Raw genomic sequence first — 24676 nt, 5'->3', positions numbered from 1 at the left:
GATCAAACTCGGGTCCTTGCAACCACTGAGCTAAATCCCCCCCCACACACTCCTTTTTGAGACAGGGTCTCCCCAAGTCACTAAGTTGCCCAGGCTGGCTTGGATTTGTGATCCTCTTGCCACAGCCTCCCACAGTGTTGGGATTATAGCCATGTACAGTCACACCCAGCAGGCTTTTACAGTTTTGGTGCCCACTGGCTCCCTGTCACCATGCTGGATTTTTCTGGTGTTTGATTCTGATGAGACCTGGATGTGTGTCCTTACACAAGTATACAGGAGGCATCCTGTCCTTCTTGGTGTCCCACTGGACTTCTCATGGCAATGTTGATGTGACTCCTCAGTCCGGGGCTGTCTCTGGGAGACAAGGTAGGCTCTGTGGATGTCCTGCTCGCCATCAAGTGCCCTGACAGCCCCCTCTGGCACTCCTGACTGTACCTTCTCACAGTGAAAACTGCAGGAAACAACCTCCAAAATGCTCTGCTCTTCTACCAACCAGTGTCCACACTCTCATTCATTCCTCTGTTTCTTACTGTATTGTAATTTATTTATTGTTTATTTAAATTATATTTATCTGGTTTTTATTGGAATGGACTTGTGGGTTCTTATTTTTTTAATAGCTTACAACTGTTTTCTCTTTTTAATTACCCTGATGCTCACATTATCCCAAATTTGGCCAGTGGGAGTCTGTTGAGCCATCTCCTGTGTCCTCTGGGTATGACCTGTCATCTCAAAACCTCTCACCCACAGATCCACACATTCCAGGCACACTTGGTGCCTTCCAGCCCCTCGGAGACCAGAGCTGGTGCCTACCATCTGGGCAGACAGAGCAGAGGATGTGTGAGCAGCACAGCTGTTCACACACTGTACACATGCAGTGTGTGCACCCAGACATACATGCCCAGTGTGCATGCATGTGCTCACACTTGTGTGTTCACAGGCACATTCTTACTTTCGAAGTCTTGAGTTTAGACTGATCCCTTCCTACAGCATTACTGCTCCCCTCTCCCCCTGTCACTGAATAGGGTCTGGGGAGGTCCCTGAAGCTGAAATAAGGAACCTAACCCACAATTTTTTGTGGAATAAATTTGCAGGATTGCTCACTCCCATGGGGAAAAAAATTTTCAGGACTAGTCAGTAAGAGGCATGGAAAGGGTTTTCTTAGGCAGAAATTCAAAGGTTCACACTCAGAGAAAGAGTGAAGACCCTCAAGGGAGAGAGGGGCACATTATGAGCCAGAGCTGGGTATATTTATGGGGTCTTAGAGGTGTGACAGGTGATCTAGGCTGAGTGATCTTACTATCTGGTGGGTTGCTGGTCTGGCAGGCTATGTCAGAATGCAAGCTATTTACAGAGTTGAGATTTGCTGCTTCCTTGAGGATGGAGGAAGCACCATTTGCAGGTGAAGAGGACAGGTCCAGAGTCCAGTTTACAGGCTTATATGTCTTTAAGACCTTTAGTAATTTTTTTGAGTGAGCTTTCTGGAAGAGAAAAAAGCCTAAATAACTTTTGTGTCCTAAAGCCATAAGGGTTTTTTTGTTGTTGTTTATTTTTTTGTTTTTTAAGTACAATTTTAAAATCCAGATTTCCTCGTCTTCTTTTTGCCTGTTTTAAAATTTTTTCTATCCTACCTCTCCCCCTGCTGTGACTGCTACTCTTCAGCCCTGAGTGCCCCAGAGCTGTACCCTCTCAAAGGTAGCCCCCCAGAGGGCACCTGCCAGTGAGGCTTGGTGAACAGGAGTCACCATTCCTCACTGGGGGCAGGGGTGGGGGACACTGTCAGGAAAGTTGGAGTCATAGTCAGTGCTGAGTGATTTTTATGTGCTTAAGAGTTACTACTCTTCTAGCTTCCTAGGGCTTAAACCGCTTAGTTTAAGAGAGAGTTGTGTTACCAGGAAACAACAAAGCAATTAAAACGCCTTGATTTTATCTTGTGGTGTTCCTGCCAAAAATAATTAAGTTAGCCTCAGCTCCCAGACAAATCCCTGCAGAAGGCTGGCCAGACTGTGCCCAGAGCCCCATGGGGCCTGTGGCCTGGGCTCTCCCTGTCTGCCAGGCACAAGCTCTGGGACCTCAGGGCATAAGAGATTCCAGAGGGCCCCACCTTGTGTCCAGCCAGTAGGATCCCATTCTGTTAGTGGGGCCTGTGTCTTGCATGTGCCCCCTAGCCAGCTGTCCACTAGCCTCAGAGCAGCTCTGCCCTAACTTCTGCAGGCTGGCAGCAATTCCTAGGTTAGCAGGGCTGCATTCCCGCTCCATCTGGCCTGGAAAACACACACACGCACGCACGCACGCACGCACGCACGCACGCACACACACACACACACGGCAGCAATTCCTAGGTTAGCAGGGCTGCATTCCTGCTCCATCTGGCCTGGAAAACACACACACACACACACACACACACACACACACCTACACCTGCTTAAGGACAGCCTAGTGTTCAGCAGCCTCAGGGTGGGCCAGCATGGGAGGGACAGTGGCATCTGTGGTGTGGGGAGGAGCAGCCTTAGGGATGGAATGCCCCAGTAGGCTGCTCCTGAGGTCCTGAGGACTAAGAGGAGACACAGTGACCCTAAGGGCTAGTTTGTGGCAAAAGAATATGTCCCGGTTCCTGCATCTTCATTGGGCCCAGGCAGATGAAGTCCCTCAGTCCTTTAGGGGAGAGCTCCACTCAGCCTTCCCTGTAGTGCCTTGTGATGCAGCTTAGAAAGGAGAGGGGAGTGATCTTGGCTGACCTCTTTGTTCCCAGGGCTCTCAGGCTTTCTGATTCCCACATGGGTGCTTTTGCCTGTTAGATCCAGGTTGCCATGTGCCATGGAAGAAGGAGTATGGGCTTTGGAACTAGAGAGACCAAGGTTCCTGGCTACACTGCTTACCAACTAAGGTTTTGGACAGTCACAGCCTTGGTGTCTTCTAAGTAATATGCATAGTGTCTACTTTGGAGGACTATTGAAAGACCCACACATTAAACAGCTCTTTGTCTTAATCCTTGTCTGCTCCATTCCACCCCCCTGTCAGAGCTAAAAGTTAAAAACATCAGATCTCCAATTTTTGCATGCCTGGAGCACCTGTGTGACCCACTTTTCAAATCAGGATGAGGGGTGGGTGGTGGTGGATGTCTCTCATGTGGCTGGATGCTCATGTTGGGAGCCCAGCCCTGCCTCCTTCCTGTGATTTGAGATGGAGGGCCTCCTGTTACCAGCACTGAGGTCAGAAAGGGAACTCAGATCTGGTGTTTATTCTGTCAGAACCTCACTCTGTCAGGTTTACAGCCACAGTCCCTGGGCACTGCTCTCGGCTGTGTCCCTGTGCTCCGTGGAGGAGACCACATGGGCATCATGTCGCAGTGCACAAGGATTCTGGGTGGGGCAGAAGGCATCTTAGGCCTGCCCCCTGCACAATGATGTTTCCACCCTTGCAGATTCGACTCACAGGGAGGCTCAGGTCGAGGGAGGCGTGCTCCAGCATCCATTTGGCAGCCACAGCCAGGTCAGAGCCACATGTGGACACCTTTGACCCCCGAGGTGGTCCTCCACCTGTGCTAGGCCTATTGATCTGTGGAGACCATCACAGAGGAGTCGCCTGTGTGTTGCTCGTGCTCACAGATTGTGGGATGCATGGCACGGGAGGTCACTGCTCAGTCACCATTAAAGACTTCTGTCTGGGAGATTTGCACTCACAGTGATTAGGGCTGAGAACCTAGGCATCTCCCAGCTGCCAGAGCCAGGCCTGCCCCACCCACCAGCCTACAGCCTTGCGCCCACCAGAACCTTGGAGCAAGGGAGGAAGAGCAGGGCTCCATCTTTCTGCCTAGTTTGGTCTAGGAGCTACCTGCTCTCTTTCCAGATGTTTTCTTCTTTTGTTTTATTTTGGTTTGTTTTTTTGAGACAGGATCTTGTTATGTAGTTTAGGCTGTCCTTTAACTCACTATGTAGCCCAGGCTGGCCTCAAACTTGTAGCGATCCTCATGCCTTAGCCTCCGGAGTGCTAGGATTGCAGATGCCCACCACCACACCTAGCCTCCAGATGTTTTTTTTAAATAAACTCACCGTGTACCTTAAAGTTGTTTATAAATAAACTTTATATTATCAGAAATAAAATCAGTATAACTTTAAGTAGAAAATGACATGCATACAGTTAAAACCCACTTGGTCATTTCTCTGTCACCTGTGTGTCACCTGTGTTCTCCTTTGGGACACCCTGCCCCAGCACCTGCATGTGTGTCTGAAGACCTGAGCTCTTTGGCCAGAGAAGTGGGCCCTTGAACATGGCAGAGGGTTGTTCTGGGACAGAGCAGGTCAGGGCCCTCTTGCTGACAGCTCACCCTGTGAGTGGTCCATGGGCTCATAGCTGTAGCTGAGCAGGGCAGGCACCTGGACAGGGCTGAGCCCCACCTCTGCTTTCATAGTGAGATGTGTTTGGTGCCCAAGGGTGGTGCACACAGTGGCAGGATGCAGCCTGTGAGGCCTCCTGGAAGCACCAGGTTCTGTCCTGCTGGTCAGGTTTAGATGTTGGCCTCCAAGAGTTCTCTGGGTGGCGCATGAGCTTTGTGAGGCTGTGGGCACATTTTCCTTTGTGACAAAGGGGCCATTCTGATCCTGTGGCTCCTTCTGAAGGCCTCTCCTTGCCCCTCTTCTCACCCCACCAGGGAACTGCTTACACCATTTAGAAGACTCAGCACATAACTTCATTTTATTGATAAACGCTGCGTATTACTAGCAGTTTTCTTTTCTTTACATTTTAATGAGAACTGTTTATATTATCATCATTGTCGCCACTGTTAACATTTGTAGCGGCGAATTTTTCAACTGTACATGCAGAGTATTTCATGGTGGCTCCCAGTCTCATCCCATACTCTGGGAATTGTAGAGACTGTTGTAAACAATATAGCGATGAAGTGGCATCTCTGGGCAAGCAGCAGGCTGCAGGCAGGCAGGCATTCTGCTAAAGGAGGGCCTTCCCAGCTCAGCACCCAGAGTTACCTGGCCAGTATTTGAGGGCCGGCTAGGAGCAGCGCTATGGCACTGGAAGAGATAGGAATGCTTGGGTGCATACAAGAGGAACACTTCTTTCTTTTTCTTTTCCTCTTCAGCTCAGGATGCACAAGTTACTGTGTGTGGAGTGAATTACACTCAGAAGTATAGGAAGCATATTCTGTCTCCAGACTTCATTTCACCCCAGGACCACTGACATTTTGCAGGTTTACCTTTTAACTAAGTCCTCTCCCTAGGATCGGCCTCTGCTTTTGTTGGTCAAGAGCAGAATCATTTTCCACTGGGGAAACAGTGTGCAGAAGCAACTGAGCTACAAGTCGTTCCCATGCCCTTTGACGCCAGAGCTGTGCAACCTGCAGTCACGAGTGCTTGGTTCCTTGCAAGTCTGTGAGCAGGACAAGGCCAGGGAGGACCGGAGCAGGGTTTGCCCAGCAGGTGTGATCTTCACCACAGCACGGAGGTATGGGAGTGTGATGCAGCCATGCCTCCTGCCCACCCTGCTCAAGCACATGCTATTTCTGGCAAGGCCTCTCTCACAGCACTGCTGAACTTGGTGTCCGACTGCTCGGTGCTGTCTGGGATGACTGCCTTCAGGGCTGCATGGCAGAAGCGGTTCAGGGCTGGCAGGTTTGTCTTCTGCTCGACGTACAGCCTCAGCTTGTCCCTGAAGGTCTCCCCAAGGAAGCTGTAGATGAGGGGGTTCAGGCAGCTGTTGGAGAAAGCCGCGAGATTGACGATGTGGCCGGTCAGGGGGTAGGCATGGCGGAAAGACTGTTTGCAGGGAGCGGCCCCTGGCTGTGTCCGCTGCAGGAGGTGGACACTGATGAAGACATTCTCGGGCAGCCAGCAGATGAAGAAGACCAGGACCACAGCGAAGATCATGCGGAGGGCTTTCTGCCTGCGGGGCCGCAGGCCTCGGTGCCTGTGAGCCTTGACGAGGACCCGGACGATGAGGGAGTAGCAGAGCCCTATGATGGCAAAGGGGACAATGAACCCCAGAGTGACCTCCAGCCACTGTACTTCCTTGACATCTGCAAAGCAGAAGCAGGCCTCCTCAGTGTGCTGCAAGTGGACAGCCGTGAAGGGCACTAGAGTGGCTGAGACAGCGGCCATCCAAATGAGGCCACAGCTCAGCCTGGCACGGTGCTTTGTGCGGAAGAGGCTGGAGCGCATGGCCTTGGCCAGCGCAATGTACCTGTCAAAGCTCATCCAGGTGAGGAAGAAGACGCTGCTGTACATGTTGATCTGCAGGAAGAGAGACATGAAGGTGCAGAGCACAGCGATGTCATAGTACTGCTCGTCCAGGTTGAACACCTCTATCAGGGAGTCAGCCACCAGGATGAGATCTGCTGCAGCCAGATTGATGAAGTACAGGTCCGGGATCGTCATCTTCTCCCGGAAGCTGATGTTCACCACAAGGATCAGAATGTTCCCCACGAAGCCGATGGGGAAGAGGAAGATGGTATACAGGCAGGAGAGGAAGAGGCCGATGACATACTGCTGGTGCTCAGAGAGGTCACCTGTCTGGTTTACTAGGGCAGTGCCAAGCAGCAGCTGGGACAGGTTGAGCTCCGTGGGGGTGCTGTTGGAGGCTGCCAGCTGCGCAGTACCTGGGTAGATCTCCACACCCAGGTTGTGGACCGGGGGAGTCACATCCATGTCTTCACCACACCACTTTCAGGATTTGCCAAAAGGGTCACAGAAATCTGTTTTAAACAACAGCTCCATCTTTAGAGAGGAAGGTGATTCTCTTTGAACAGAGCCAGGTGTTTTTATAGCAGGAAATGCTGTTACAGGGAGCTCTGTGATGGTTTGGGTCTGTCAGCTGCAGAAGCTGAAAGAGCAGGTAGAGTTGGTCTCCAGCAGCATCTGGGCATGGCAGCTGCATCCTCACTGTCTGGGCACCTGGGAGAGCAACAGGGCAGAATTAAGGCTTGTCGTGTAGCCTGGCCTTCCCGGGCAGCCAAACTCTTGTGGATCCCATGAGCACTGAGGGAAGGCAGCGCTCTTGGCTTTATTGCTTTGGGGAGAAGCTCAGAATGAATGTGGAAAATCTTTTCTCTGCACAGGGCTCCTGGAGTTGCCTGGTTTAAGTTGGAGACAGCTATGACTCATCCCCCAAACCAGTGGGTGACAGTCAGATAGCAGACTTACAGAGTAGCATGAACACTGGGCATGGGAACCTTAGGAAAACTACTGTTTGTCAGCACATGAAATAAAATTTATTTCAACCACTATTGGGAAAAGAAATAGCATGGGTAGGGAAAAACCCAGCTTTTCTGGAAGGTAGTGGATTCAGAAAACTTGGTAGAATCAGAGGAGTCTCTCAAAGTAAAGTAGGCAAAATAAACCTAGCTTTTTCTGTAATACTAGTACTCAGCTTAGGTGCCTGAAATGAAACTGTTTCAAAATATAGAATGAAAGATAATAAGGAATAAAAATGGCCAGGAAATAATGTTAGTTGGGCATAATGGTGCATGCCTGTAATCCCATGTGCTCAGAGACTGAGGCAGGAGGATCGCTTGAGTCTAGAAAATAGAGGCCAGCCTGGGCAACACAGAGAGACCTCATCTCAAAAGAGGAGGGAGGGAGGGAGGGGAGAAAGAAAGTTTAAAATTTCAACAAATTACTGTAAAACCTAATATATTTTAAGCTGGTGTGGTGGTGTACACCTACAATCCCAGCTACTTGAGAGTCTGGGGTAGGAGGATCGGAACATTGAGGCCAGTCTGGATAACATAGTAAGACCCCACCTCAAATAAATCCCCCCAAACAACAAAAAACCTAATATATACATATGTATTTTTGAGAGGGGTACCAGGGATCGAACTGGGGACCTTGAGCTTGTGAGGCAGGCGGCGGCACCATTGAGCTAAATCCCCGGCCCCCTAATATATTTTTGTAATGCTGTTTTAACCTAGAAACTGGGTAAAGGAAATCCCCCTCAGTGTTTGTTTGCAGTGGGGAGAGGACATGGACATGGATGTGGGCTTCTGGTCACCTGAGGCACTTGCTTTGTCCTGGAGTTCTCTGTGGCGTGGCCAGGGTTCTTAGCAGTGTGTGGCAGTCTCTGGGGGCACTAGGTTGTCACAGCTGGGCTGGCTGCTGGCATCTAGTAGGTGAGACCTGGGATGTTGCTCTGCCTCCTTGAGTGCGCAGAATGACCCCTCCCTAGCAAAAGATTTTACCCTTTGAGGTCATTAGGAATGGTTTTGGAGTGGTGCAAAGCTCACTGTCTGGTGCCAGGAGCTGTTCTGAAGGTGTTCCCTCCTCTGCACCGAGCTGGGAAGGTGGGCTTGATTGTATTGGCTACTTTGTGTTCTATTTTGTCTTCCATAGATGCTACCAATTCGAGCAGTATAAATGTCACTATGCTAAGGATCTATCCACAGAGTCTGTATTTAATATCTTTTTTAAAACTTGCCAGGCTTCTAGTTTGCTCTTTGACTGTGGGAACCCTGGAGCATCTCAGGCGGTAGTGCAGAGGCAGTTTCAGGTGAGCAGACCCTCAGCCATGAACTTAGAAGTATAAAGGTGTGCACTGAACAGTTTGGTATTATTTTGTCTCTTCTCCAGCTTGTCCTGACCTAGGAAAAGGAGGCTGTACTTCTGTTGGGTGTACCCGCCCAAGTCATTCTAAAGCACTCTGGGTTGGCAGAAGCACTGCACCATAGTACAAGGCAGAGCCTCAAATGAGACACATTCTGGCTTGAACAGAGCTGGCAGAATGCTGGACTGGATAAAAGGCACAGACCCTGCTGCAGCCGCCCTGGGTTCTCATTTGGAGGGTGGGGGCCTGAGCTGCTCCCCCTAGGGCACATCCTGCCATTTCAGCCACAGGGCTGCAGTTGTAGTCAGAACCCGGGGCGGGATATGAGGCTTACCTGGGTCACAGACGGGGCCTTCTGAGCCATCTGGAATCTGGACAGACCCTTCTCATGTTCCCCACCCTCCGCAGTTTGCTGGAGGTGCACTTGGAATTTGTCTGCAGTGATGAGATCCAGGACTTGGGACCCTGTCCACAAGGCTGAGCATGGGACCAGCAGGAGAGACAGAGAAGAAGGTCCACAAGGCTGAGCATGGGACCAGCAGGAGAGACAGAGAAGAAAGCCCTGCCTGGAAAGTCTGGTGGGAAGGTTCCCCAGGAAGCCTGTGGCTGTTGAAGGCGTAGTCTGGCCCCCTTGGCACTGGGCCGGCTTTATAGGCTCCCAGGGCCCTCCTCATTGGGCCTGGCTGCCTCCCTTTAAGGCCAGCATTAACCATTTTTTTGCTGGCCTCTTTTCTCCCATGCTTTGGCAATGAGCTCAGCACCACTAGATGCATTCTATGGAAGTTTTCAGTGTAGCTGATTTTCCTCTTCTCTTTTTTTAAATTTGAGGGAATTATAATAGATATTGTTTACATTTTAGATAATGGGCTAGCATCATTTGGTCAAACAAGCAGTACTATTCCTGCTTGTTTTAGCACCTTATTGATTTTAAAACTAAACACTGAATTTTATAAGGTAACAGTAGCTTGTAAATAATACATAGAAAATTAAAGTTACGACTTTCACAAAGATATTTGGAGAAAGTAATTTAAACCCAAGAAATAGCAGATATTTTGGTAAGAAATTCAGATTCCCAGTTGTTTTGCCTGGTGTATTACTTAGTCTTACTTCCCCTCCTTCTGCTCCAGAAGCTGTCTGATTGTACTTATCTTCTGGATGCTAGTGGTGAATGGAGAAGGCTCTTGGCCCCTCCACAGCCACTTCTTTAGGTGCTGCTGACCCTGACTTTTGCCGGCCTGAGCCTGGCTGCCATCTCTCATCTACTGCTTATTGGGTTTTTACCCTCCACTTTGTTTTTTTGTTTGTTTGGGTTTTTTTGAGACAGGGTCTCACTAGTTCAGACTGGTCTTGAACTCACTTTGTAGTCCTAGCTGGATCCTCCTGTCTCAGCCTCCTGAGGGCTGGGATTATAGGTGTGCACCACCACACCTGGCTACCTTTCACTTTGGAGAGAAATTGATCACCCTGGGGCAGAGACTAGTCCCAGACTTGAGTATTCAGTCCCTGACACCTCCCATCACCTTGGGCCTGAGCTGCCCAGCTGAATTATTTGGTCTTTATAAAAATTAAATTTTAATTGATCTCATTTGTACTTTCTGGTATTTTTGTTTATTTGTCTTTATTTTGCGTTTTTTGTTTTTTTGGAGGGGGGATACTGAGATTGAACCCAGGGGCCTTGCACTAAGATACATTCCCAACCCTTTTTAAAAATTTTCAGACAGGGTCTCATTAAGTTGCCCCGATTGGCCTCAAACTTGTAATCCTCCTGGTTCAGCCTCCCAGAGTGCTAGAATTACAGTTATGCACCATAGCACCCAGCTTCTTTTACTTTTGATGTTTTGAAGCTATGAGTTTGGACACAGAATCATCCTCTATGTGCTGAGCGTGAACATTCCAGATTGCTGCAGCCCAAGGACAGGTGGAAGTCATGTGTGCTCCTACAAAGACCACTGTAAGCTTGGAGGAGCAGGTGTCTGTGCCAGGATGTGGGCGATCGGCTGGCCACTTGCTGCTCTGAGTTTTCAATTTTGTAGTAAACAAGTGTGCTTTAAAGCACTCTGTATGATACTGATTCTAAATCTTTTAGCTCTGTATTTTGGGACTAATACAAGTATTTTAAAACACAGAGCATGGTATTAAATTTTTTATGGAAAAATACCAACATTTGGGTCTTCCAGCTGTCGAAATTCTAACTCTACTATATTAGCTTTTCTTATTTGAGTGGCATGGAAAAGGGCGGATTGCCTCTTAGACATGTTTTGACCAGCTCCAAAGCCAAGATGATTTCAACATTAAAAATGCCCGTGACACCATTTTGAAAGAAGTAAGTCATGAGAAAGTACAGCTTCCTCTTGAATTAAATAAATAAAATAAAAACCCAAGCCTTGAAATAGCTGAGACATGTCACTTAAAAATAGCCACTCCCTGCTCTCACACACCCATGGCCTAGGGCCTCGACACCTATCAGAAAGGTGAGGGACTACAGACCCCTCAAGGCCCCCAGCCTGCTGCTCCTTGACCATAGACTTGCTAGTGGGTTTGCACAGGGTGGTCAAGTGGCAGATGCTCTGGCTTTGAGCTCCTGATTCAGGACAGGCTGCTGCACTTGAGGCACCGAACAGTTCACTGGTTGAGCGACTTGTCAGATCACACAGCTGCCTAATGCAACGATGGGACTGAGTGGAAGGGACTTCAGTTCTGTAGCCCTCCTATTGAAGTAAAGATGAAAGTGGTCTTATGGAAGTTTCTGGAAAGCCTTAAGAGCTTCTGTCTCTTTTAAGCCTGGCATTTGATGAGGGCCTCCTTATGCTGTCCTTCATGGCACTCTACCTGCCCTGCCTCAGGGATCCCTCCTCAGAGCTGTAGCTGGCTCTGATTTCTATACACTAGTGCAGGACTGAGCCCCAAGGGATGCAGCATGAGCAGCTATCACCAGGGCAAGCCTGGGACCGGGCCATGTGGCAGCCGTCTTCCTCAGAGCCTTGGCTGCCGCACTACATTGTGGCCATGTCCTAAGGCTATTCCATTGTGGAGATGATGTCCTTGTGGATTTTCAGAGAAGGTAACATGTATTTCTGTTCATCCCAGGATGGGATAAATGGAAGTGGAGAGAACTGAAAGGGAATCCAGTTGGGCCAGCTTTCATTTCATTAGGTTTGTAAGAAGCCAGATACTGGATAACACAGAGAACAAGCACCAGTAAGATAAGGTAGTGCATCCTTGGCCAAGAAGCCCTGGCCAGAGGCATCCCCTTCCCTCACCTGTCATGCACATAGCTATTTTTTGGGACAGTCCGTCGTTCCACCAGCTCTGCTATGTGTCTCCCCATTTTCTCCCTCTTTTTCTCACTTGCCTGTCCTCTTCAGTGGCGTGGAAGCTATCCCCATACCTGTGGTCTGGGGTCCCCCCTCCCTCCTGTGGCAACCTAAAGCCCTGAGGCACAGTACCACAGTTCAAGCAAGCCCAGTGTGTGCCATGGCCAGAGTCTATCTGTCACGTTTAACCATGTGTGCTTCTGGCCATTCACCCAAACTGTCTGAGCCGCCATGGCCATCTGTAACATGAGGTGTTCGGGCTGTGTTAAGGAAACTGGGTGGCTCTGAAAGATGCCTTTCGAAGGTGTTTGTCCCCTGCTTTGTGGGAGCTTTACTTCCACCGCTCTGCCACCACCTCTCAGAAGGCAGTGACCTTGTTGAGAGCCCAGCCTGGGTGTCATTTGCCCCAGATGCATCCCAGTGGCCTTGGCTTTTCTCTTCTTTGGGCACTAACAAGGTAGATGGCTGTTGGTCAGAGGTGCTTGTGGGGTTGCTTGCACACTTGGGCTTCCTTAGGCCATGTCGTTGAAGAATTTTAGTCTGTGTTGGGAACATAACATGGGGCCTGGAGGAATCCTCCTCTGGGGGTTTCTGTTCTCAAAGTGAGACCCCTCATGCACACTTGTGAATTTTCTCTGATGATTCAGACTTGGGGAAGCAGGGAGCTCAGAGTCTGTTTTAACATCTCCCACCTCGGTGTGACTCTCAAACATGTTGTCCTCAAGATAACCCAAACTAGGGCCGGGGATTTAGCTCAGTGGTTCTGCCACCTGCTCCAAAAGTGCAAGGACCTGAGTTCGATCCCCCGTACCGCCCCCCAAACAAAAGATAACCAAACTGTTAAGCAAAGCAAGCACCAGTCACCCCCTTTCTTTATAAAGAAAGAGACCAGACCAGGGCCCAGAGAGGCTGAGAACTGTGCGGGTCACCCAGTAGTGAGAGGCAGGGTAGGATTGTGCCCTCCTGGGTCTGCGCCCCTAGAGAGTCCTCCCCTGTGCTCTCTTCCACTCTAGTGTCAGACACTTGTCTCCCTGGGTGCCGGCCTGTCCTTCACCTCAGGGCATTGGCATGTGGAGCTGGCAGCCAGCACCTGGAGGGAGAAGGGCATTGCAGGTGTCTCCTGCCACACACACTGAAGACTTCAGGCCTAGTCTGGCCCGTGTGTGGAGGTGAGCATCTTCGTGTGGCAGGGCCCTCCAGATACATGTGGGGTGTGTCCAGCACAGATGCCATCCTCACCATGAAGGTAAAGTTCTTCAGTCTGATTGTGCCATGTTTTCTGGCGTGAGAAGGAATTTATAGTGCCCAGAGGTTGTCAAAGCCTCCATCCTGCAGCACCAGCAGGGAGCAGTCCTGATGGCTTAATGGGTATTGACTTTTTGGACAGCTGGCTCCTCTCTGTGGTTGCTGGGAGCATCTTAGATACTTCTTCTTAATTCTTTGAGAGCGATGGCAACCAGAACTCGGTGCATATAGCTCACAGAATTGTGGACAGATGATGCCTTCTGCACTCTGCTTGGGAAGGGTGTCGAGCTCCAGGAAGTGTTTTAGGGTGGGATGCTCCAGAAGGAGCCGTTCGTGACCTGGTTCCTTGTCCCAACCCCACCTCCATTTACCACTAGGGTGGGTTCCTTTGGGAGCCCAGATAGGTTCCAGTGATTCTTCCCACTCCCGTGATCAGCTCTGATTTTCTTCTTTGAAATTAAGATTTCATCCACCCTTGCTTTGAATGAGAGTGTCTGCTTTGCTAGAAACACACTTAGAGATTGTTTCTAAGTTTACTGCTGGCTCTGGGTCTTTCTCTGGCACCTTGTCTCTGGTGTGTCCAGACCTTTGTGACAGGAAGGGTAAATGGCCAGATATAGAGACAGAGCCAGAGTCCAGATAGTGCCAGCCCTGTCTCTGTGGGGCTGGCCTGGACCTTTGTTTCCTGGGTCCCTAAACAGGAGTCCTTGGCAGGATCTGGTCCCTGTGGAGAAGGTACTGGTAGTATCTGAGGTCCCTACAAAAGGGCCTTTAGTGGGGTCTGGGAACCCTTCAGCGGAGCCCTTGTTGGGCTCTGTGGTCTTTTGCTGCTCCTGCCCCACCCCCCATCAGAGCAGAAGCTTTTTTAATGTTTCATATTGGGCCCCCTGATAAGCCTTTTTAAAAGACAGGATCCTACTGTTTAAGAACTGCCAATGGACATTTTTGCGGTCAGTTTTCTAAAATTAGTTCTTTGACCAAATTGCTCAGGAACTCAGTGTAACTGGAGGCTCCAGGCTCGTCCTCTTTCTCCTTCCTATCGTGGAATCAGTGTTTTCTGCAAAAAGCCCAAACACACGGCAGCTTTTCATGCCCCTGCCTGATTCTGAACTATGACCTGTTGGCATCTGTTCTTGGAGGGTACTTAGAGAGTTACTTAGAGGCTTCCTCTTCTGCATGAGTGGCATGAGGGGTCTGGCCAGGAGCATCTAAAGCTGGGTGAAACATACAGATCAGTTGTTTGCAGGTGCTGGATGACAGGCATGCAGACCTGAGCCTGCGAGACACGGCCCTGTGCTCTGGCCGCTTATCTGAGGCCATCTTCATCCACAGCACAGATCAGGGGTCCAAGCAGAGCAGGGCTGGCTGGCAAAGCTGAGGGGACAAAACTTGGATGTCTGGGAGGATGAGAAGATAGAGGCAAAATCTGGATGGCAGTCTGCTGGGCTGTGGCCAAGTTGTACATGTGTGGGGTGAGGACTGAAGGGGTCAGTCTGAGAGCAGCTAATGGCCTGTGTTCCCATTCTCTCCAGCCAGAGTACAGTGCCATCTTTGAACATGTATGCACTGGTTCTGTTTTCTGTTGCTATAACAAGATACCTGAGGCTAGCTGAGTTGTAAAGAAAAGAGGTTTAATACACTGGAGGGAAGATATCCTCTTTAATAAATGCTCCTGGGAAAATTGGCTATCCACATGCAGAAGATTGGCTGTAGACCCATATGTCTCACCATGCACTAAACTAAAATCAAAATGAGTCAAAGATCTAAATGTTAAAACAGAAACAATCTGCTGGAAGATAAAATAGGTACAACTTTGAACACATAGGTATAGGCAAGGACTTTCTGAACAGAACTCCAGTCACACAAGAAATAACACCAAGAATCAACAAATGGGATCATATAAAATTAAAAAGGTGCTATACAACAAAAGAAACAACCAACAGAGTGAAGAGAACCTATAGAATGGAAAAATTTTTTGCCAGCTATTCATTCCTTGGACAGAGGACTAATATCTAGAATTTATAAAGAACTCGAAAAAATTAGACCCCCCCCAAAATAAAAAATTTTTAAATGGGCAACTGAAATGAATACATTTTTCAAAAGAAGTACAAATGGCCAGTAAATATATGAAAAGATGTTCAACATTGCTGACCGTTAGAGAAACTCAAATTAAAGCAACACTGAGATTCCATCTTACTCCAGAAAGAAGGGCTGTCATCAAGAAGTCAAATAATAAAAAATTCTGACCTGGGCATGGTGGCACATGCTTGTAACCCCAGCACTCAGGAGCCTGACGCAAGAGGATCTCTGCAAGTTCAAGGCTAGCCTGAGCTCTCCTAGTGAGTTCAAGACCAGCCTGAAGTACTTATGAAGAGCCTGTCTCAAGAAAACAAACAAAAAGAAACAAATGCTGGCAAAGCTGCAAGGGAAAAAGAAACCCTTCTACCTGGTTGTTGGGAATGTAAACTAGTATAACCACTATGGAAATCAGTATGGCAATTCCTCAAAAACTAAAAATAGAAATTGTGTTTGACCCATGTATTCTCCTTCTAGGTATCTTCCCAAAAGAGTAAGACATCATATTACAGTGATGTATGCATACTCATATTTATAGCAGGACAGTTTATAATTAGCTAAATCTTGGGAGCAGCTTATATGCCCATTAACAGATGAATAGATAAAGCAACTGTGGTATTTATATACAATGAAGTGCTACTCTGCTATAATGAAGGACAAGCTTGAGTCATTTGTAAAAAACTGGATGCACCTTGAGACCATAATGTTAAGTGAAATAAATCAGACACACAAGCTTTAATATTGCATGATTTCTCTTATATGAGAAGCCCAAAGTATAAAGAAAGAGCAAAATAAAAGATAGATAATAGGAAAGAGAAATAGATCTTTTACAGATGGGAAGGGGACCAAGAGCTGGGGCAGAGAGGAGGGAAGGGGGTGAAAAAAGAATTCAAATGCATTACAAGGCTCTGGGGATGTAGCTCAGTGGTTCCACCACCTGCCCTGCAAGCGCAAGGGCCTGAGTTCAATCCTCGGTACCAAAAAAATAAAAAAGTGCTAGAAACAACTACTATTTCTCAATAAATTTGTCCTACTCTTAAAAAAAATAAAATTCAGTATATAAATGTACATGCTCCCCATGAGGAGTGTAATCATTATATACTGTGAATGTGTACTAATTTTTTAAAAATTAAAACTGGAGAAAAAAGAAAATATGTTTATTTAGTTCAGTTTTGAAGGCTGAACTCCAAAGTCAGGTGGCTCCAGAATTTGGCCTCTGGTGAGCCTCCTCAGCTGGGTCACATCACAGAAGATGACAACACGTGGTGAGACAGAAGCCAGAGAGAGACCAGGGAGGGGGCTGCACAATTTCTGCCCTGCCTCACTTAAAGGTCCACTCATATTGCCACACTGGAAACCAAGTTTCCAACAGGAAACCTCAGGGGACACAAACCATAGCAACCCATGACAATTGGTAGAGACCCACAAGGGGCGATCCTTAGTGTCCGGGCTGGATCAGCTCCAGGGTTAGCATTCCCGGTAAACAAAGCTAAACAAGAAATCTCAACAGAATCATGCATCTCTGCAAGTAGTAACTGCCCACCAAGAGAAACTTTAATACTCTGTAAAGAAAGACAATAAAATTCAAACATTCACCAAGGAAAAGTCACAGTGTCTGGCATCCAACCCAGAGTGACTGTATTGTGGGGAAATGTGGCCTTCAAGGGTCTGCCCTGGGACTGTTTCTGGATGATCCTGCTGGATGAATGGGGACATGCTTAGACCTCCCAGCTTTGTCACTCATCCCTGGTGCCCCCGTGGGCATGCTGCCAGCAGACCTCACTCTTGAACGTGCCATGTCAGGAGTTTCACAAATAAGAGTGAGTGACCAGAGGAAGGAGGAAAAATAGAAGCCTTTTGAAAGAAATTTGGAATTTTAATAAGGTATCACAGCTACTCCACTGTACTCCACAGCCACTCCACAGCTACTCTGCTCTTCTGAAGAAATTTGCAAATATATAAAAATTGAAACTCAACCATAGACATCCTTTTATTCTTTACTTCTCGTACCAACATTAAAATAAACATTAAGCTATCTAGGAATAGATTTCATAAAGCTGGAGAGACACCTTCCAACTCCATGTCTTTTTCCTCTATTCAACAAGAAAAATCTTAGTAATGCTCAGCAAGAATGACAGATGTAAACTCTAGAAGAAGACGAATGACCGTCTTGTAGTTTGTGTTTTATGTGTCACGTCAGGTGGGACAGGCAGGGCTTTTGAAACATGGATGCTTCACTGGCCTGCCAGACCTCGTGGGCACAGGACTCCCCACCTGCCAGGTCACAGTGGAACAAAACGGCTCTGTGATATTGCTGTCTCTGGATTTAAAACAACTTGCAGGTGATATTCTTAGAGCTCTGATGGTGACGACAGAGTTTGAAGGAAACTTTAGTGTCAAGTTTTCTGTTGCAAAGATTTCACGGCACTGTTGAAGGTTAACCAGCCATGACTATTTAGGACTAGATTATAAGGTGGCCACAGAGTTATTTGAATAGTATGTTTATTTCCAGGATTTCCTTTCTGTCCTTTGGTCGGGGTGGGGGTGGAGGAATATGTAAGCAGTAGACAAGCTGAATGTGCACCCCCACCACAGTCAGAGCACCTCCAGCTGCATGGAGATGTGTCTGTGGCAATCTCTGCTCCCACATCACTGTATCTGTCACATGTAAGGTCACTTGAGGTGTGACTGTTGTTTGGATCTTTGCATAGATTGAGTTTAATGCCTCAAACCTTTTTTGGGGGGAGGGGGTTATTGGAGATCAAACTCTGGTCCTTGCGCTTGCACAGCAGGCGGCGAAACCACTATGAGCTAAATTCCTGGCCCTCAAACCTGATTTTTAATAAGCATCTTACAAACCCTCATGTCTCCTTTGGAGCTTCCAGGGGAGTCTGAGTTTCAGCAAATAGGTAGTTTTTCCTAAATGCCAGGAAGGCTCTGCCACTTGCTGATGTGGCTCATGCCAGCAAGCAGGCTCAGACCTAGTCCCCCACTCTGCTCAAGGGGACACTGTGGTCAGTCCCTCCTCTGCACTTCCGGGCAGGGTGCCCTGGGAGCCACAGTACCCTGCATCTCCAGGGCTGGTGACAAGGGTGGCCAGGGAGTCACGCAGCTCTCCACAGACAGGACCAGCTTGGCGAGAGGTTCGTGAGCATCTATCTCATCCCTTAGGGAGCCAATGTTCCTCTGCAGCTTCCAGCCGGCCCATTGTAGGAGCACCACATTGTAGAAGAATCAACAGGCAAACATGTTTAGAGTGACAACCAGCACCACCTGGTACAATGAGGCCACATCCTTATGGGCAGGGGCTGCCTGCCAACTTGAGGACAAGGCTGAGTTGAAGCCCAGGCTGAACATCACAATCTGGTACTCAGGCCATGCAGTCAGCAGGTGTAGCTGGCACAGGGTGGTTCTGTGCAGCTCGCCAGATATGCCCAGGAGGACCACCACAGCCAGTGAGCTCCAGATGGCACAGCCCCAGGTGGCAGCTGGGCTCACCACAGGCTTCAAGGTACCCTGGGCCCCTCGAGCAGACAGCACAAGGAGCCCAGCAGTAGGGACAGAACAAGCATGGTGCCCTTCAGGTACTAGGCATTGAAGTAACTGACGTGGAAGAAGGAGAGGAACTCACAGCCTAGGTTTGTCATGAGCATATAGTTGTGTCTGCTGGCATTGAGTGACATCAGTGTCACTAGGATGCTAGTGACCATGTGGCCTGAAAGCACATCCAGGGCCCCCACCATGGTATGGCCCCAGATGAAGGTGGTCAAGTTGAAGAGCCCAGTCACCAAGCTCAGTAGGACAAACAGCAGTGTACACATGTGTGTGCCTTGAGACAGTGCTGTGCATGGCAGTGATGCCTCCATGGCTAGGAACACACACAGCTTGGATACTGCACCCAGGACATGTGAGAGTCCATCTCCAGGGAGACCTCTCTGATCTGTAACAGAAGCACATGCCATGCAGCCATGGGGCACACCCAGTGAGAGATGGGCTCTGGGGGGCCAGGGGCAGCCTCCAGCCTCTGAGCGAGAAGCTTGCTCAGAAGGGTGATGTCTGGGCCCAGTCCCATTTCAGGGGCATGTCTGTGTAGGGTTTGGTGGGCCAACACTGTGGGATGCCAGAGAGTGAGGAGCGAGGACTCCCGCCTCTTTAATAACATGCCCTCTCCTGCCATCACACCCCTGCCTGGAAGAAGATTGTTGCTCATCAGCTAAAAGACATCTTGGGGCACAGTCTCAGTGGAGCACCACTCTGCTGGGACAAATGACTAAGCACATATCCCTCTGAGCGAGCTCTTGGCAGTAGTGTCCTCCCTGAAGAGGAGAGATTTCCAGGGAGTAGAGTTCTAGGATTTCTGATTTTGAGTCACCCAGTACCTCCCGCTTATTTTGGTTCTGGCCCCTACGCATATGGGAGTTGCCCAGAATCCACAAGGGTTTGGGGGAAGGGCATGACTTTGCATTTGTGATCTAGCTTCTGGACCCTGAGAAATTCTGTCCTCCATCAGGGACCTCTTACTGCTCTTAATAGACACTAGAGACTGGGGTGGCAGGTTGGGGATGCTGGCTTCTGGGATTGTCAGACTCCTGGCTGTCAGCCATGAGTTGCTTTATTACAGTGGCTATAAATTCCTGACGCTGGAGCTTTAAACAATGAGGGGTTCTGTGGAACCATCTCTGATCTGGTTGCTGAAATAATTTTGTGTCTATACAAATGTCCCCTTTCTTCCTTTAAAATTTAACTAAATAGTCAGTGAGGCCAGGAAATAGAATTGCTGTTTATTGAAAGCAGTAAAATTGGAAGCACAAGTTAGGAGATGGGTGCTAGGGATTGAACCCAGGGCTTTTATGTTGAGCTACAACCCCAGTCCATTTTTATTATTTATTTTGAGACAGGGACTCACTGTTTCCCAGCAGTCCTCCTGCTTCAGCCTTCCAAAGTGCTGGGAACACAGGCATGCACCATCACCATCCCTGGCTGGAGGCATAATCTTAGTGGAATGCTCAAGGCTGGCCTGCCTCAGCCACCCTTGTTTTCTCTGAGGCAGGCTGCTGCTCTGGACCATGCATGAGGAGTGCGTGGAACACAGGCTACCTGCTGGCCCTGACTGGTAGACGCACACAATGTGACCACAGATTACAGACGTGAGACTCAGAAATGGAGAGTGAAAGTGAGAGGTCAACCTCTGTCAGACTCTCATCTGTATGTGCTGTCCTGTAGGACAGAGGAAGGGCTACAGATTTACCACACAGCTGTCTCCCCGAAGCACGGAACGTGCTGTTACTTTAATCCAACTCCTCAGGCCCCCTGTGCACCTGTGTGTCCCACGTTAGTGTCCTGGGAGAGTGGCCCGCCTGACTTCTACTCTGACTGTGCATTCCTCCTTCAGTTTTCCTTCTGCCTTGAACACATTTTTAGGATTTTCTTTGGTGAAAACCCTTTAGTGTTTGCTGGTGGTGAAAACAGTCTTTGCTTGTCTACAAATGTGGAATTTTCTGGGATTAGAATGCCAGAAAGGCTTTGTTCACCCTGTGCTGGGTCCTGGCTTCCTGTATTGGGAGCACTGTCACCTACCTGGTACTTATGGAGGACTTGCCACTCTCCGTGTCTTCAGCTGTCTCCTCTGCCTTGTTTCCCCCTTTCCTTCCCAAATACTGACCAGACACCATCTTCCTCACTGGTGCTCTCCTCAGACCTCTGTTTCAGTCATGGTCTTTCCCTTTAGCTATGTCTCATCAGCTCCTAAAACCATCTTTCTAGTTTTAAGCTCTAGTTTGTGTGTTTCATATTCCTGTAGACTGTGTTGTGGATTTTTAAAAATCTGACATCCTTAAAGGTTCCCCTTCCTTGAAGATGTCTTCAAATTCATCTTTTAGTTTCTATCTCTGGTTACCTCCAAATAGAATATTGGATAATGTACTTGAAAGCTTAGAAATAATTTGTAAATGAGAGTGATTTGCTCCAGAGCATATTTCTTTGTGCTTCTGTGAGGCACCTGGGGACTCCCCACACCACATTCGCAGGGCTGGAACACAAGACCCCAGGCTAGTCCAGCATGATGGTGATCATGGTTATGGTTCTGCATGGCCATCCACTCTGGGACCCCTCTGTGGCCATGCGTGGGAGTTCCTGAGCAGTGGCTTCATCCATCTTCCAGGTCAGGCAGGGCTGTTGCTGGAGGTCTGACTGTCTCAAAGGGGCAGGTCTGAGGGGCAGAATACTACCCTCCCATGTTACCCCCCCCCTTCCTTTATTTGCCTGGTAATACTTACATCTTGCCTTTTTTGTTTGTTTGTTTGGTTTTGCTTTTAAATGTCCACACCTCCCCCCACAAATTTTTCTTTCTTTCTAACTGATTTCCAGTACGTAACAAAGCTATTATCAGAACAAGAGTCCAGGGCAGGTCACTCTGTCTTCTGAGGGGCCTGCAGGCCCTGGGCATCAGGGGCCTGACTTGCTTTGTCCACAAGCTACTCACCACCAAGCTCATAGACCGTGTGCATTTAGACTGGTGATGAGGGCAAGCCTTTTCTGAACCTCAGGCTGTAGGCACACACCTGCATCCTGACACTGCATGCTGCATACTGACTGAGGCACCTTTGATGTGCTGCTGGTGTCTTGGTGCCTACATGGGGCCACCTTTGGCCAGCATGCTCTTTGTCCTGCAAACCTGCAGGGGCCAGGTGGGGCCACACACTCCTGGGTGTGTGGCTCTTTTGGTCTGAAGAGACATAGAGCAGATTGTGATGTTTTCCATCCACTGGTGCTTAAGGAGCTGAGCAAAGTGGAAATTAAGAATCATGACCAGCCTGAGAGGAAGTGAGTTGGACCGTTTCAGGCAGAGTGGGAAGAAGCCTTCTGAATGCTGACCGCAGTTCAGGAAATAGATCGGCTCTCCAGATGTCTGATCTCTGCAGCTGGTCAGTGCTTCATGTGGGTGACGGTGTCTGCAGACGTCCACTGGTAGGTGTTCCCATGGCTCTCAGCAGTCAGCTCTGCTCTTATTTGACCATGGCCAGGCAGATGAAGGTGCTCGGGCCCCCTGGAAAGATTGTGGGCTGCTGCTTGCCAACATGTGAGTTTTTCCCTAGGGCAGGAGGGGACCTTCCTCAGGTGGCTAAATATGTTTGCTGTGGTGTCTCTCACCTTCCTATGCAATGTGGTTGGTGCATCGTCAGGGCCCACAGGAGGTGTTTTCTGTCTTTGCTGCCTGCTGTCACGGAACCTGTGGGTCTCAGTGTCCCAGCTGTGTGGCACATAGACTAGGCACATAACAGGAAAGGAACTCCCTGCATGACAGTGCTAGGCTGTCCTTCCTCCTGACATCCAGGCTTCACTAGCTGCAGTATGTTCCAGCATGGCAATAGTTCCAGCACTTTTGCCCAGCGCTCCTCAGGGCAGGAAGATTGCACAGGCACAAATGCCATGCATACTCTGACAGCCCACTTTCCTGGCCTCTGGTGCAGGGCCCTCCTCTTGAAACCTAAGCTCCCCAGCCTGGGTCCTGCTGAGGGCAGCTTGTGAGGTGTAATGGGTGCCTGAGCACTACCTGGGCATTCACCTTAATGCCCTGTGCCACCTAGTGGTGCTGAACCTTGTCTTGGTTGGGATGGGCCAATCCCGAGAAATCTTAGATCAGCCTCCATGGCTACCCACTGGGGGCTGGATCCAGGCCTCACACTTACTCAGCCACTGAGCTACACCCCAGCCCTTTTCCAGTTTTGTTTTAAGACAGTCTCACTGAGATGCCCAGCTGGCCTTGAACTATGATGCTCTTGCCTCAGGCTCCAGAGTAGCTGGGATTACAGGTGTGTGCCACTGTGCCTGACCGCTTTCCATGCACACACGTACGTGTGTGGGTATATGTGTGTGTGTGGGTGTTACTGGAAATTGAACCCAGGGCATTTGCCCCAGTTCCTTCTTTATCTATATTTTATTTTGTGATAGAGTCTCAGTCACTAAGTTGCCCAGGCTGGGCTGGAACTTGTGATCCTCCTGTCTCAGCCTCCCAGGGTGCTAGAATCAGAGGTGTGTATCACCATACCAACCTCACTTTTTCTTTTTGACTAGAGACAATATAACAGAAACCTGGAGGGCATCTCTCCTGGAATCATCCACAATTCACTTTTTGCTGTCTTGGCTCCCTGGACCACCTCTCCTGGCTCCCATATATCTTGGGCTTCTTTTTGGCATTGGCAGCCTTTTACTCCCCTTCCATCCTCAGCTTAACCCCGCCCCCCAAAGATAAAAAGCAAAGAGGGAAGAAGGGGTGTAAGACTATGGGCCAGGCAGGGAGTCTGGGTTGAGCTGGGGCCACGGGGATCATGTTCTGAGCTACCAGTAGTTCCCTGGTTGAGTGTGTGCTGGACGGCATCCAGACAACACAACCACCACATGAGCGAGGTACAGCTGTGGTCACTGGGGGCTGAGGTGATTTGCTCCTGCTCAGCAGATAGCTAGCTGTGTGATAAAGTTGTACACCTCAGTAGTCTGACCAAGAAGCTGCATCGGGAGACACAATACCCAACATATGCAGATTAGAGGAGGAAAGGTTTACTTTCGCTTACAGTTTGTAGAGATTTCAGTCCATGGTCCACTGGCTCCAAGATGTGACAGCATGGCACAAGAGCATGGCAGAGCAGAAGTGGCTCACCTCATGGCAGACAGGAAGTAGAGAGTGAAGGGAGGAGCCGAGGATGGAGATGTACCCTCTGAGCCATGCCCCCAGTGACCTTTGTCTTCTGACCAGGCCCCACCTCCTCCAAGCAAGTCAGCTCCATAATCCAGTCACCTTCCAAAAGTCTCACCTATGAGCACATGGGGTTCTAAGGGGGTAGCTCTCTATAAACCATAGCATGTACATTGCTTTAATGGCCATGTTTAAGAATCTTCACATGGTGAGATGTACTCTTCTTGGTGTACACTGGAGGGATCTGGTCCTGTACTCACCTCCTTTGCATGCAGAGTGGCTCCCTCACTCTCTGTTCCCTGGTGGTCAGCCCATCCCCCCAGCCCTAGCACTGGTCTGTCTGCTTCTTTCTTTTCCAGACCAGCAGGAAAGGGGCCTGTGTGTGTGGAGCCCCGTGTCTAGCTCTCTCACAGGCCCCTCCGTGATGTCACACCTCATGCAGTCAAGACTGTCATTTAGTAATCTAAGTAGAATTAGGCTGTATATGCACCAAGGATTGCATCCAGTCACCAAGAGCTATTAAAAAGCTGCTCCAAGTGCACAGTACAGGTTCTTAAGTTAGCACATGCTTTTCTCTCTCTGGGGCGCCTCCCTAAAAATGGCACTGTGGCCTTAAAAGTGAGCATGAGGCAGTGTGTTCAAGGTGCCCTCACCATTCTGCACTCCTGCTGAGGGACTTATACCTTTAACTGTAGTGGGAGCAAAGGTTGGAGAAGGGCTGCCAAGGTCAGCCTGGATCCCCCGGGAGCTTCCCCAAGGGCAGTGCCTTGAGATTGTCATGTTCTTCACAGCAGCTCTTGGCTGT

The 24676-nt window shown here is 49.1% G+C and overlaps 2 protein-coding genes and 1 pseudogene across 3 annotated transcripts in view; 1 reads left to right on the top strand and 2 right to left on the bottom strand.

Moving 5' to 3' along the window:
• Window positions 1-24676, top strand: part of Chlsn (cholesin) — a 111073-nt gene that overhangs the window by 34384 nt on the left and 52013 nt on the right. The window lies entirely within an intron of this gene.
• Window positions 4665-6653, bottom strand: Gper1 (G protein-coupled estrogen receptor 1). The gene has a single exon (XM_004840335.3). The coding sequence runs from the start codon at window positions 6651-6653 to the stop codon at window positions 5496-5498; it is 1158 nt and encodes a 385-aa protein (XP_004840392.1). The 3' UTR covers window positions 4665-5495.
• Window positions 18195-19389, bottom strand: LOC110348136 (uncharacterized; annotated as a pseudogene).

Source organism: Heterocephalus glaber, unplaced genomic scaffold (assembly GCF_053883595.1).
Source record: "Heterocephalus glaber isolate CG9 unplaced genomic scaffold, H.glaber_assembly_v1.0 deba00001610, whole genome shotgun sequence".
Classification (NCBI taxonomy): domain Eukaryota; kingdom Metazoa; phylum Chordata; class Mammalia; order Rodentia; family Bathyergidae; genus Heterocephalus; species Heterocephalus glaber.
The sequence above is the reverse complement of the archived record's forward strand: the minus strand, read 5'-3'. Positions and strand labels throughout refer to the sequence as shown.

What these genes read in the sequence shown, in the direction of transcription:
- Gper1 (XM_004840335.3), bottom strand. Translation starts at nt 6,653, where the DNA reads ATGGATGTGACTCCCCCGGTCCACAACCTGGGTGTGGAGATCTACCCA.